The sequence below is a fragment of the Hibiscus syriacus genome, unplaced genomic scaffold, assembly GCF_006381635.1.
Source record: "Hibiscus syriacus cultivar Baekdansim isolate YM2019G1 unplaced genomic scaffold, ASM638163v2 tig00110890_pilon, whole genome shotgun sequence".
Lineage (NCBI taxonomy): Eukaryota > Viridiplantae > Streptophyta > Magnoliopsida > Malvales > Malvaceae > Hibiscus > Hibiscus syriacus.
The window spans coordinates 10,025,853-10,040,169 of record NW_024062900.1 but is presented as its reverse complement, the minus strand read 5'-3'; the positions used below and the strand labels follow the sequence as shown (position 1 = coordinate 10,040,169).

General features: G+C 33.0%; 1 protein-coding gene across 4 annotated transcripts; it reads right to left on the bottom strand.

Moving 5' to 3' along the window:
* Nucleotides 1–858: 858 nt before the first annotated feature.
* Nucleotides 859–5,004, bottom strand: LOC120144871. 4 transcript variants are annotated; one of them, XM_039158832.1, is made up of 7 exons: nucleotides 4,704–4,982; nucleotides 3,084–3,744; nucleotides 2,764–3,005; nucleotides 2,385–2,588; nucleotides 1,482–1,624; nucleotides 1,201–1,311; nucleotides 859–1,107 (listed from the first exon to the last, which is right to left on the bottom strand). In XM_039158832.1, exons 1-7 carry the CDS (start codon nucleotides 4,824–4,826, stop codon nucleotides 1,029–1,031), a joined length of 1,563 nt encoding a protein of 520 aa, XP_039014763.1. In that variant the 5' UTR covers nucleotides 4,827–4,982; the 3' UTR covers nucleotides 859–1,028. The 4 variants fall into 4 exon arrangements, with proteins under 4 accessions (XP_039014763.1, XP_039014761.1, XP_039014762.1 ...); XM_039158830.1 differs by having other exon boundaries at nucleotides 2,764–3,744; nucleotides 4,704–4,974; XM_039158831.1 differs by having other exon boundaries at nucleotides 2,385–2,558; nucleotides 2,764–3,744; nucleotides 4,704–4,965.
* Nucleotides 5,005–14,317: the final 9,313 nt, after the last annotated feature.

Here is a 14,317-nt window from a genome sequence, read left to right as displayed (position 1 = left end):
TCTCGACCTGTGTCTCGATCCGGATGTTTTAAGTATCCGGTAATCGGGTACCCAGATTTTGCGGGTACCCGTATGTTTGGTATTCGGATACCATGATTTTTTTCTTCAAATTATTAAATATAAAAAACACAAATTTAAATATTCAAAACTTCGAATTACATAGTTCAACATCGAAACACAAAATTTAAAAGTTCGAAATATTAACATATCAATGAATATGAAGAAATCAAAAATGGAAGATTGAAATAAGATTATGAGCATGTTGGATGCAAGTATCAGATATGGGTGTGTTAGATTTTTCGGAAGGTTTTTCCATGTACTCAAGGGACTTGGGGTATCATATTAGTCATATCCTCATATCTATATCTAATATGCAATGGAAAATCAAATAAATATATATATATATAAAAAAATTAACCGGGTACTCGAGTAACCGGATATCGGAAAAATCAATTTTGGTGACCCAGCCGAATAATTTTATCTAGAAAAATACTCGTTTTTTAAGATCCGGGTCGACGGGTCGAGTATTTTTTTTAACACCCCTATTGTAAAGATCCATTTGTGGCAAACACAAGCAAATTTTGATTGCTTTGTAATGGTGTTCATAAATTTGTTCATTTATAAAATCTTTTATATTCGATACTCGTTAAAAATGTGTTTGAAGATGATGTAACATTTTGTTTCAAATACATACTCCTATCTAATCGTCACATTGATCTTGAACCTTAATAATAAAAAAATATTGTTCTCCTTAAGAGTTCTGAATTCGAACAATTACATCTATATAAAATGTGTGCACGTTATCAATAATTAAGAAAGATTCAAAACATATTCACACATCAATCCTGATTAATAAGTAAAGGGTGTAGCCAAAGAAGTAAAATGCAAAGTCAAAAAGATCATATTTTCTCAATGCCAAAGCCGCATTATAAGAAAAAATATTTTACATGATAAGTGCTTAAACGATACAACATGTAACATTCGGATCCATTATTGTTTTTGTACTAATTCACACATATACAGTTTCTTCAAAGAGAGGGAACCTCTGAGTTCGAGACCGGCAAGTCCACACCCAGACGGACATCACCTCTGCAAAGTGGGCAAACCCTGTTAACATAGAGAGCAAGCAAGTGGAAGGTTAGTTCTCGATCGGAAATAAGGCAGCAGGATGCAGGGGAGTGAAGGGCAGTAGAACTATACCCCTGTATCTCTTTAAGCCATTTATCGACGCAAGACATGTGAAACTCGTGCTGACAAGGTAGAACTCGGATTTTCTCCTCTTCCTCGTATTCAGACAGGCATATACGACACCTACATATAAGATTCGTAGTAGCAACGCCGACATTAGTAGAATATTCGATATAAGAATAGAAAATGCAGTTAATTAAGAAACTGAATACAGCCACTCCTTTCCCTATACTCTTCCTGGAGCAAATGGATGTGTCCCACCCAAATCTATCAGTATTAAAAAAAGAACTTACTGTTCAACCACGTTCCCATCCTTAGATGCAGACACCTTTTTATGATTTCTGAGGGGGAAAGAATCAACCACGGATTCTGGGGCTGGAACTGACACCATGGATAGGGAAAGTGATACTGGTTGATGATGAATTTCATCCAAAACCTACATATTTACATTTTGACAGAATAAAGAGACAGGTTAATTTGAAGAACTCCATAAAACAATATCCAACAAACGGATAACCGAAACCTAAATCATTACTAGCACAGAAGAAGCGGTTCATTTCTTGCGGTAAATAATTGAGGTTTAGACCATCAGTAAGAGATTTGAATGTAAATATAATATGGATTATGTACGAGGCAAAACTAACAAGCATAAGACCTTATGGCAGATTGAAGAATAAGTTTCTGGTTACAAAAAGGTTATAAAGATAAACATCGAGTCCTTTTCTTTTCGCTATAATAAGGGATGAGATATCCAAAAGTTTTCAAAATGAAATACCTTGGAATACTAATATTGAATAAGTTGAAGAGACTAGAGACGGTTTAATACTGGGAAAGAGTTTTGGAGACGAGCACGAGAAGCTTACCACATGCTTAAAATGATCAAAATATAATCACTCGAAGTTGTGATATCAGTAGCGGGGTGCTTTAAGTGCCTAAGAACGATAACCTAAAAAGACATAAGATGGATGGAAATTTTAACCATAGGATGAAGGCTGAGTGACTTAGGCGGAGAAGTACGAGAGGAGTTCTGTGTGATCACACTATATTTTGAGTTTCCAGGGAAGGTTCTATAGGAAAACAATCAGACCCACTTTCCTATTTGATTTGGAATGCGTGAAAACCAACATGTACAAAAGGTGAGTGTAGCCGAGATGCAAATATTAAGATAGATCTATGATGAGATAAAGGAAAACTACCTCAAATAAAGCCTCAGCAAGCATAACTATGCGTGATATGCTTGCACGAGTGCTAGATTCGTCAGTCATCAAGAGAGAATCACAGGAGCATGTGCCATCAGGGTGGAGTCCAGATGGACAAAATGTAGTTTGCAGACTATTTTCGTCATGCCCACCAAGCAGCCTCTCCCAGATCTGGAAAAGAGCCAAATTGCAGAGATTTGACAAATGTTGTCACATGATTATAATGATTAAATTCTCCATGCATGCATAAAGAAAAGACAAAAGCTGTTGTAACAAAAAGCAGACATTGCTAAAAGAAACAGTGGAGAACATGACCTAAAAGCAAGCTGCAAAAACCTCAAAATACAAATGTACAATGTGCTTTGCAACTAAATACCTCTGATCTTGAGTGTTGTCTTCGTTCATTCAAGCTGTGAATTCTACTGCTGCTGAGGTAACCAGAATCACCTCCAGCCCCATCGTGAAAGATATCACCACTGACATTAAGGAGCCATCTGTCATGAAGTGATGTATCATTGCTATCACCCGTTGCAGGGAAAATGGATGGGGAATCATGATGTCTTCTAGAACTGTGCCTCGAAATTGCATCCCAGAACAATCTTCTACCATTCCTCCCGGATTCACGATTACTTGCATCAGCACTGCGACCAGATAAAATATTGGAAGATATACTCACAACATCAACATGAAGCACAGCATCTCCCTGGCCTTGTTCCCTATTGGATAGGAGAAATCCTAAACCAGAAGGTATCATCTCTCGAATGGATTCATCGTCTAGTGAGTTAAAAGTCATAAGTTCAGACACACGAGGAGCAGAATCAGTACCCAAGCTATGAACTGTTGTTACTTCACCGGACCAATTCACAACAGGTGTCCCATGCAAATGTGAATCTTCAGGCCTTTGAGAAGACAAAATACTCGACTCGGGAAAAAGCTGAGATGGACCCTTGTTTTCAAAGCCATTGACTGCATCCTCATTAGTTGAAAGATTTACTGAGACATGGTCTGAAGATTGTTGTTCTTTAAAGGAAATGATAGCTGAGGTACTACTATCCCTATGAGATTCACCATGACTATAATCAGAGCTTACCTGAGGAACAACCATCTCCGTACTTTCAGTCAAGCATTTCCTAGAATTACTTGTTTCCACGTCTCTTGAACCAACTTTAATTGACGGCTCCCCACTGGCTTCGATATTATTTTCAGACGAAGTTGCAGTTTCAGTACCAGTGCTCCAGAACCTTGTTTCAGTACCGCATACCGAAGTAGATTCCTCCAAGGGACTTTGGACCATGTTGGCAACTGAGTCAGGTCGTTCTGCAGACTTCACCATGATTTCAGTGGGATAATCTTCCATCTATATCAAAAGAATGTTATCATTCCCTGTAACATATTCTCGAGCTTCCATGTGAAATGATACAATCTAAATACAAAAACAAGAAAAAGATGGCTTCCAAGTCATAAACATGCAACCGAAAAGAAATTGCAGAATCCACTCAACTCTTGCATCCTCAATGAAGGCTTCATAGAATTCTCTTAGTGGCCCGAGGTTTTGAGCGAAAATTAAGAGATGCTCAACCCCTGCCAGAAAGACGATTCTGGTTACCACCTCCTGGCTCCATCTTTGAGTCAATAGGAAAGCTAAGAATAATGAAATTTTAACTAGGAATGAACTTATTCAGATCGAAAAACTGTCTTATTGAAAGAAAACGAGCAAAAAATCAGCAGAAAAACAATCTAACCAAGTAACACTTGCTAAATCAAAACCAATCTCAAAAACTAGGTGTTGCTAATTTAAGCTATGAGCGGCCATAATTTACAAATCTACACACTAATCAATACATTATACTGCTAAAGAACACTGCCCTTATTTATCAATTCCCCCCTCCAAATACAAGATACAAAGATATCTGACTAAGTAAACACATAAGAAACTAAAATTTTTGTTTTTAAAGAGTTGAAATTCTGAGCAAAGACAAACAAGAAAACCAATAAGATTTGGAATTTATATACAGAATACCAGAAAATTTCAGAAAATAAACTCTTCTCTATCCTGAGTTGACTTGATCCAGAGGATATGAGAGGGGAAAAAAGGAAATCAAATAGTAACATGCCTGCGTTTAAGCAAAAAAAATATAATTGAATAAATAGTTTTTTTAACAGAAAAAAACAAACAAATACACCTGAAAGAAGTGATTTTGGTATGAATTATGCAAATCCCAAATCGCCAAAAAGTTTATAAAAAATAAGGGAAAATGAATGGCCAATATCAAATCATTAAATTGAATAAAAAACAAACTTTTGATAGTTAATTACCTCAACAGGTGCACGAGAAGGACTGCTACCCCAGATGAAGAGAGACGAAGAAAGTCTGGAAAACCGATTGGGTCGGCTCTCTTGTGATGGGTTCAACCCCGGTCGACTGCTACTCGAACCCATTTCAACTTCTTCCTTCTTTAAGCCTTCTTCTTCTTCTTTCTCAAAGGATTTTGAAAGAAAGTAAAGAGAATTTTGTGACGGCTGAGATGTTTCTTGTATTTTCAAATTGTGAATGAAGTGTGTGTGTTTACAATGGAAGAAGACCCGGTTCTAAGTTTTTATTTGAAAAAGAAAGAATATTAGTGAACTATTTTCCAGGGCTTACGCGTGGTTGGGGGAAAAAACAAAGGGACTGTGTGAGGGGAAAAGACAGAATGTGCACCCTTATGAATTACTACTAGTTCATGGAGGAAACAAAATGTTAAACTACACTCTCGGTCCTTAACCGTGATTATTTTATAGTAAAGCGCAAATTTCTTATTTGACTACTAACCTATTACTTAGTTTTTGTTTCAATCATCTAATTTTTTCTTTTCAAAATCAGGCCTAACATTACATTTTAGTTTTGTTTTGATCACCTTTAAAAAACTAATTGTAATACTTAAGTGACATCATAAGATAATTTCCTGTCATCATTGAAAATAATTAAAAAGTTCACTTCAACATCACCTTTAATTTTTTAATGACATGTGACTAAAACATAAATAAAACATAACATTTATATGATTTTGAAAAAAATAATAGATGGCGACCAAAATAGATGTTAAGTAATAGGTAGGTGACCAAATAGAAATTTACCCTATAATAAATTGATAAAATTAATATTTAATAATAAAGATTTATTTGTTTGAGTTAAAATGTTTTACAGAAAATAAAAATCCTTTTCTTTAAAATTTGTTTCGCTGAATATAAGTGAAAGCGAGTCAACATAAATTTATTACTATAAGTCAACGAAAAAGGTTCATTATTTTATAATATGATTTATTGATTTTTTTCGTTAAATTATTTTCTCAAACTCTAACAATTTTTCCCCAATTGTCTTTTAAAATTTTTTTAAAAAAAATCATTTTTAAGACAAAAAATTAATCCGCGTGTTACCAGAAATTCATTTTTTTAGTATTCGGGAGTTGGTTACGCGTGAAGAAGGGTGAGCACCTTCACAACGTACAAAATTGGTACCCTCGATTATATATATTGTCAAAAATGATGAAATTCATAAAATTTGAACTTAAAATTTAAATTACGATCCTTTAATTTTGATAAATTAAAAATGAGCGAATGTTTCTTTTAATACTTGTCTTGATGAAAATGATTTAATTCATTCGAGTTTATTTTAAAAAAATGATGTCCCGAATTAACGGAAATTAAAATCCAATCATGTTGGACGTAATTTCGTTAACCCACGACGCAAGACAACATTGTCTTAAAACTTCGAGAAAAAATGTATGATTCAAGAATGCAAGAATAATAAATGACATGTACAATATTGATGAAATATCACACGTAATGTGAAAGATGAAAAAAATAAACTAAAAATATAAAGAAAGAAATAATAAAATCAACAATGAATACTTATCTTATTAGAATAATTTCAATTTATAAAAACATGAAAATTTCAGAAATTATACATTTATTTAAAGTGTGATAAATAAATATATATATATATATATATATATATATATATATATATATATATATATATATTTGATTGACTTAATATATCAAAAAGTATAAATAAATATCAAATAATATTAAAAATAATTTTATTCGAATAACCCTCGGGAGGACACCCAGGTTTTTGGAGGTCTCCCATAAAGTAATCGAATAGCCTTGAAAAGAAAAGAAAAGAAAAGAAAAACATCTTTCCATAAAATATATATCTAATAAAATTTATCAAAAATCACCATTAATATAGTATAATTACATAAATTACTATACAACGCATTTATATGAAATATTTAATGAAATATAAAAAAAATATTTATATGTATAGAAACGTGGATGGCAAAAAAACATAAATATTAATAATTCAGGATCTAAAAATAAATTAAAAATGAGTGACCAAAGTTGTGATTATACACTTTAATTTAGGACTAAATCAGAAGAAACTGAAGCATTAGGCGTTAAACATGTAAATAATTCAAAAAATTAAGGCAGTGACCAAAATGCAACATGCTTAAATTTTAAAGGTCAAATTAAAATATCTACTTAATGGACGACATTGTTCCTTGGCATTGAGGACATCTAGTCATATTTGAAAGAATGCATATGAAGACAACATTGTTTCTTCGCGTTGAGGAAATGTGATTGTCTTGAGATAATTTGATGTTGGAAATGACACTACTTGTTCACGTTGAAGAGAATCTGGCCATATTTGGGGTGATTTGCTCAATGTCAAATCTGGTGTTGACAATGCTCTTTCATGTTGAGGAGGTATAGTGAATGAACAACATTGTTCCTTCATGTTGAGGATGTCTAATCGTATTTGTGTGATTGTGCATTTGAAGACAACATTGTTCCTTCTTGTTAAATAAATCGGATTGCCTGGAGATAATTTGATGTTAGAAACGAAACTGTTCGTTCACGTTGAAAAGGATTTGGTCATTCATGATGATATTTCTCCTTCATGTTGAGGAGGTCTAGTTAGAGGACGACATTGTTCCTTCATGTTGAAGATGTCTAGTCGTATATGGATGATTTGGTTCTTCACTTGTGGAAGTCATATTTAAAGTCAATGTTGCTCCTTCTTGTTTGAGGAGACCTAATTGCCTTTAGATAACATTCTTATTGAAGACAACATTGCTCCTTCGTGTTGACGAGATCTAGTTGTCATTGGTCCTTTCTGACCTGAAAGACTTGCAAAAAAAGAGCATGTATGAATGCTACTATTTTTAATGTTTTCAAAAATTTCAAAATGAAATCATATAATGATCTTTCAAATTTTCCTCATGAGATGATGAAAATGGTCTTACATAAGACAAAATTTCAAGAGAAATTATAAAGGCATCCTCGTGAAAGGGAAGTCAAAGTTTATTGTTGTATATGATGAATGCTTGATGCAAAAATAAAATTCATGTATGTTTGTACTGATGTATGTTTGTGCTGATGCACGTTTTCTTGATTCAATATGTTAATTAAGGCTTCATCACTTTTTGGTGAACAATCTTCAGTCATAGTAGATGAAATTTCCCTTATGGTCTACTTTGATGGCCTTTGTCCCTGATTGTTTAACATGGGGGCCTAGTCCTTGTACTATTTTGGTTCTTAGAAGCAGTAACCAATTTACTTATTGTTGAGTTAATCGATCGACGAAATAGCCAAGAGGGGGGTTGAATTGGCAATAAAATTTTGGTGGAAGCTTTTGCAGAAAATAGAAAATAATTGCACAGCGATTTAGAGTGGTTCGACTTTCTCAACCAAAGTCTACGTCCACTACCTTAGCTATCTACACTAAGGATTTTCCACAAATTTGTCTTTCTTTTGAGGACAAAGAGTAACCTTACAAATCCCTCAAGAATTATACCCCAAATTCTTGAGAACACTCTCCCAAAGAGAACAATACAAATTTTGCAAACTTACATAAAAACCTCACAAGGCAATGTGTTTGCACAATTCTAGAACAAGAAAAGAACACTCAAAGATGATTACAAATGAGCACAAAATGTGTTCTTGAAAGAAAAATGAATATTGAAGGAAAATTGGCTTGAAATGCACAAACTTGATATTTAATGTTTTATGTCTTATTTCTCAATGAATTCTTGTTGATCAATGGCTTCATAACATGTTTAAATACACCTTCGATTGATTCTAGCTGTTGTGAATCATTTGGGTGATGTTAGAGTCGTTGTAGTGTGAAAACACTCATGAAAAAGTCTGCTGGGAGCATAGGGTATCGGTACCTCTTCATTGGCTATCGGTACCTGCAGTGTAAAATTCAAATATTTCGACCGTTATATGGATAGGGGTATCGGTACCCATAGGATATTCTGTTATTCTCGGAGCTAAATCTTGCATAGGGGTATCGGTACTCTAGGAGGGGTATGGGTACCCTCTGGGCAATCTATTTTTCTCGAAGCCCTTATATCTAAAAATTATTTTTGGCTCAATTAAGGCTCGAAATACTTTGTAAAATTTGTTTCAAAAATATTTTAAGATTAAAAAAAATTTACACTTAAGTAAGGATTGAAATTCACCTTTGAAAAACTTGGAGTAATATTTTGATATTTGAATAATTTAATCAAATATACTTTAAAAATGATTATAAAATCTTAAAATCAAATAGCATTTAATTTGTTATATCAAAACATCAAAAATTTTTCAACAATCTCCCCTTTTTGATATAACAAAACATTTTAGTAATTTTAAAGATTTTATTTCAAAAATCATTTTTGAAATAAATTTTGAAAAATTACTCCCCCTTACTATAACACTTCTCCCCTTTTTTGTTAAATCAAAAAGACTTTAGAAAACGACTTTAAACAAGAATTTAAAATTTAAGCCAGTTGATATAGCGTAAGCTACTAAGATCAAAGTCAAGAGAAGATTAGCCATTAGTTTCATAATTCAATATTCATAAACAATGTGAAATGATAAAATGTTTATATTCTAAATGATGTAAATGATGCAGAAATTAATAAACATTAAGTTAAAAAATTCAACCAAACCAAGTATTCAAGTTAAACATCCAACATCCAAAACAAATTCAAACATCCAAACATATCAATCCAAACACATTCAAAATATTTTAACAATAAGTCCTAAATCCAAGAAAACTAAAGCAAGATAGGTCTAGTCATCCAAAGGAGGATCGGGAGGAGAAGGATAACGTGCTTGCATCTCGAGTGTGAGCGCATCTAAACATTCATTCATCTCCTGTTGTTGAGCCCCCATAGCAGTTAGATGGGACTCTATGGATGCAAACCTTATATGAAATGACTCCAAAAACGATCGAAAATATGGAGGCATTTGATCCTCTTGCTGTGCCGGCTCGTCCTCGGGTGCTTCATCGTCAATATCGTTGATATCTTGCATAAGTTGTTGAAGCTCTGGATCATCGTCTTCTGCCGATGCTAGAGTAGGTGGAGCTCGTGAGGAGCTAGCTCCCGGTGTTTTCTCAGAGGTTCGAACCCATTGATCATTTTCCTTCTTCCATCCCGATTTCTTTAAAGATGTCATATTGATTTCGTTTTTGAGAGGGATGGCCACATCAAGCCGAACTCTAAGCTGGGCTTTGATAAACAGATTACTCAGAAGATAACCGTAAATTAGAGTTTTACAAACCTTTTTATTAGGGACAAAGTTTACGGTTTTAACGAGTTCGGAAAAGATAAATTGAGGTTGGTTTATTTTTTTTATTATTCTGGATACAATGTATCCACCGAAGGTCTAAAGCTCTAAAAGTGGAGTATTTGCCTCCGAATGGTCTAAACCACCAAGGGATCGTCAGATGGAGAAAACGATCGTGGTGGTTTAACAAACTCACACTCGACTTGACCTTGTAAGGAGAACCTACTACTTGTTTTTCATTATCTAATCTGCTATTATCTAAATCAAATGTGTTAGCTATGTATTCTGAGTCAATATAAGTGAATTGACCTAGAAGATATGATCGAATTCCTATTGTTTCAGTTTTAGCTTGGTTTTGGATACAAACAACATTTGAATAGAAAATTTAAACAAGTTGTTGGTAAAAAATTGGTTTGAGTTGAAAAAGTTTATCAAATTTCCAAGCTTTTAAGGTAGAAAGATATCTAAAATTCATTTCTAACATGGCTCGAAGAGAAGGGATGTGTTCTTCCCGAATTTTGTACGACTCGAAGAGATAGACAAACCTATGGTAAAGATTATCCCTACGGTCAGGTTCGTTAAAGTACGAGTTTTGAATTGTCATTTCGGGATCATCGGGATTAGGAATTTGTTGAATAAAATGTGGATTTTGAGGTGAGTTTGGTGGTTGGTTTGAACGACTAGAGGATGACCTATGGTGTTTATGAGACTTGGTTTAAGAAATCAGAATAGGATAGATACTTGCAATTTAAAACATATGTATAAAATATAATCAATCTCAAAACTCAAATAAGTCCTCAATATTTCAAGGTTCTCTAAAATAATCCTAATGGGCAATTTTGAAAAAATGTTTGAAAACAATGTTTGGAAATCAATATGTAATTTTCAAAATAACATAATTAAATCAAAAACAACAATTTTAAAATCAAAACAATTTTTTTAATTTCAAAATTTAAAACATAATGATCAAATCTTGAGTTTTTGATGAAATTAGTTGTAGATTCTTGTTTTGAAATAAAATCTATGCAATGCCCGATCACTATTTCAACCTATAACTAATTAAAGCTAGTCTTATGTTCAAAATCAAGAAAATAGTGGTTTTAGAAAAATTACCTTGAAAGATGACGTTTGAGTGGATTTTGATGTTTTTTGCACAAAATTAATTATGCTAGCACAATTAGGAGTTGAAAACTAAAGAGATTCTGACTTAAAACGTTGATTTTGAGCAAAGTAAAGATTAGGGGTAAGAGAGAGGGTGAACGACGTGAGAGTTGTGAGAGAGGAGGGTTTTTGCAAAAATGAGATTTTGGTGATTTAAAAACAACCAAAAACCGAAGGGGGTATCAGTACCCTTATGGGGGTATCGACCCCTTCAAAGGGGGTATCGATACCTAGCAAGGGGGTATCGATACCTAGCGCACAGAAAAGTTAAAAATTTGTATTTAAACACTCAAAATGCTAAATTAATTAGCTCTAGTGGTATTGGCAACTCATATATCGAAAATTAACATTGTTCAATCAATCAAATCTATCATTAAACATTATTTGAACATATAATTAATTTTCACTAAAGATCATAAACTCCCCCTAACTATTAGCAAAGAATACAGTCAAAAATGTTATTTTTATAAGCATTTTTCATTTCTAATTAAAAGTGCTAAAATTATTTTAAACACTAAGTGAAGATAGGTCAGTTAAACCTAATTCTCTCATAAGTGTCCAAAATATTTCTTTATCTAAAGGTTTTGTAAAAATATTTGCTAATTGATGCAAAGTATCAACAAATTCTAGAACTACATCTTCTTTAGCGACATGATCTCTAATGAAATGATGTCTAATTTCAATGTGCTTAGTTCTAGAGTGTTGGATGGGATTTTTAGTGAGACAAATAACACTAGTATTGTCACACTTGATAGGTATAGTACGTACATCAATTCCATAATCTAAAAGTTATTGTTTCATCCATAAAATCCTTGCACAACAACTACCGGCTGAAATGTATTCAACTTCAGTGGTAGATAATGCAACACAATTTTGTTTCTTTGAAAATTAAGAAATTAACATATTTCCTAGGAATTGACAAGTACCAGAGGTGCTTTTCCTATCTATTTTTCATCCTCCATAATCCGCATCAGGGAAAGCATGCAAGCTAAGTTAGAGTCTCTAGGATACCAAAGTCCTAAACTAGGAGTGTCCTTAAGGTATCTAAAGATTCTCTTAACGGCTAATAAATGTGATTCCTTAGGGCATGATTGGAATCTAGCACATAAGCAAACATTAAGCATTATGTCTGGTCTACTTGCTGTTAGATAAAGCAAAGATCCAATCATTGACCTATATAATTTAACATCCACATATTTACCTTCTTCATCTTTGTCAAGCTTTGTTAACAAGCTCATTGGAGTGGCATGAGGTTTCCCATTTTCCAATCCAAATTTCTTGAGCATATCATTGATGTATTTTGCTTGATTGATGAATATGTCATATTTTCTTTGCTTGATTTGGAGTCCCAAGAAAAATGAGGGCTCCCCCATCATGCTCATTTCGAATTCACTCTGCATTAGCTTAGAAAATTCTTGGCAAAGAGCATCATTAGTAGAACCAAATATTATATCATCAACATAGATTTGAACTACTATTAAATCGTTACCTTTATGCTTTAAAAACAATGTAGTGTCAACCTTCCCTTTTGAAAAACCTTTTTCAATTAAAAAGTTTGACAATCTTTCATACGAAGCTCTAGTAGCTTATTTTATACCATAGAGCGATTTTTTCAATTTAAAAACATGATTTGGAAATTTTGAATCTTCAAAACCAGATGGTTGTTCCACGTACACTTCTTCTTTTATAAAAACATTTAAAAATGCACTTTTAACATCCATTTGATATAATTTAAATTCATTGAAACATGCAAATTCTAATAACACTATAATTGCTTCCATCCTAGCTACGGGAGCGTATATTTCATCATAGTCTATGCCTTCTTCTTGAGTATAGCCTTAAGCAACAAGTCTAGCCTTGTTCCTCACTACACTATCACTTTTATCAAGCTTATTCCTAAATACCCATCTAGTACCTACAGTAGATTTATTACTAGGCAATATCCATACTTTACTTCTCTCAAATTGATTTAACTCTTCTTGCATAGCCATAATCCAATGTTCATCATTTAATGCTTCTTTAATATTCTTAGGCTCTATGTATGAGATAAATGCAACATAATTACATATATTTCTAAGAGAAGATCGAGTTGTTACCCCTTTGGATGGATCACCTATTATCTCACCATCCTTGACATAGTTGTATTCTTTTGGGTAAGAGACTTCCCTTTCTTCAATGGTTGGATTGTTGAGAACATCATGAGTTTCCTCATCTTTTATTTCTTCCTTTGATAATGGTTCTCCAATGTCATGTCTAACGTCATTTGTGTTTACAATACCTACATCATCATTCACACAAAAATCCTTCCTCGGAAGGGGATTATCATCGAAAACAACATGTATAGACTCTTCTACCACAAAAGTTCTTTTATTAAATACTCGATAAGCTTTAAAATTTAAGGAATAACCCAGAAAAATTCCTTCATCACTTTTAGCATCAAATTTGCCAAGATTTTCTTTACCGTTGTTTAAAATAAAACATTTACATCCAAAAGGATGAAAATAGCTAATGTTAGGCTTTTTATTTTTGAAAAATTCATATGGAGTTTTCTTTAAAATTGGCCTAATTATTACTCGATTAATAACATAACAAACAGTATTTGTGGCTTCTGCCCAAAAATATTTTGGCAAATTGTTTTCACAAAGCATGGTTCTAGTCATTTCTTCTAAAGTTCAATTTTTCCTCTCAACAACTCCATTTTGTTGAGGGGTTCTCGGAGATGAAAATTATGGCTAATACCATTAGAATTACAAAAATCAGTAAATCCAAGATTTTCAAATTCAGTACCATGATCACTCCTAACACTAGATATGGAGTAATCTTTTTCATTTTGGAATACTTTTGAAAACGTGATGAATTTTTCTATTGATTCATCTTTAGTACTTAAGAATAGAACCCAAGTATATCTAGAATAATCGTCTACCAATACAAAAGCAATATTGTTTTCCACCTAAGCTAACATTCCTAATTGGCCCGAAAAGATCTATATGGATCAATTGTAATACTCTACTAGTTGATACATCATTAATGGACTTAAAGGAAGCTCGTTGATGTTTTCCTTAAACACAAGCATCACAGATTTTATCTTTATCAAATTTTAGCTTTGGCAACCCTCTTACTAAATCTCATTGAATTAGTATTTGTAAAACACTCATGTTAGTATG

Bases quoted from the DNA above. Each gene is read 5' to 3' on its own strand.
- LOC120144871 (XM_039158830.1), bottom strand. From the start codon at position 4,826: ATGGGTTCGAGTAGCAGTCGACCGGGGTTGAACCCATCACAAGAGAGC. The intron at 3,745-4,703 runs GTAATTAACTAT...CTTTTGATATAG, and splicing joins CTTCTCGTGCACCTGTTGAG to ATGGAAGATTATCCCACTGA. The intron at 1,625-2,384 runs GTAGTTTTCCTT...GTAAATATGTAG, and splicing joins TTGCTGAGGCTTTATTTGAG to GTTTTGGATGAAATTCATCA.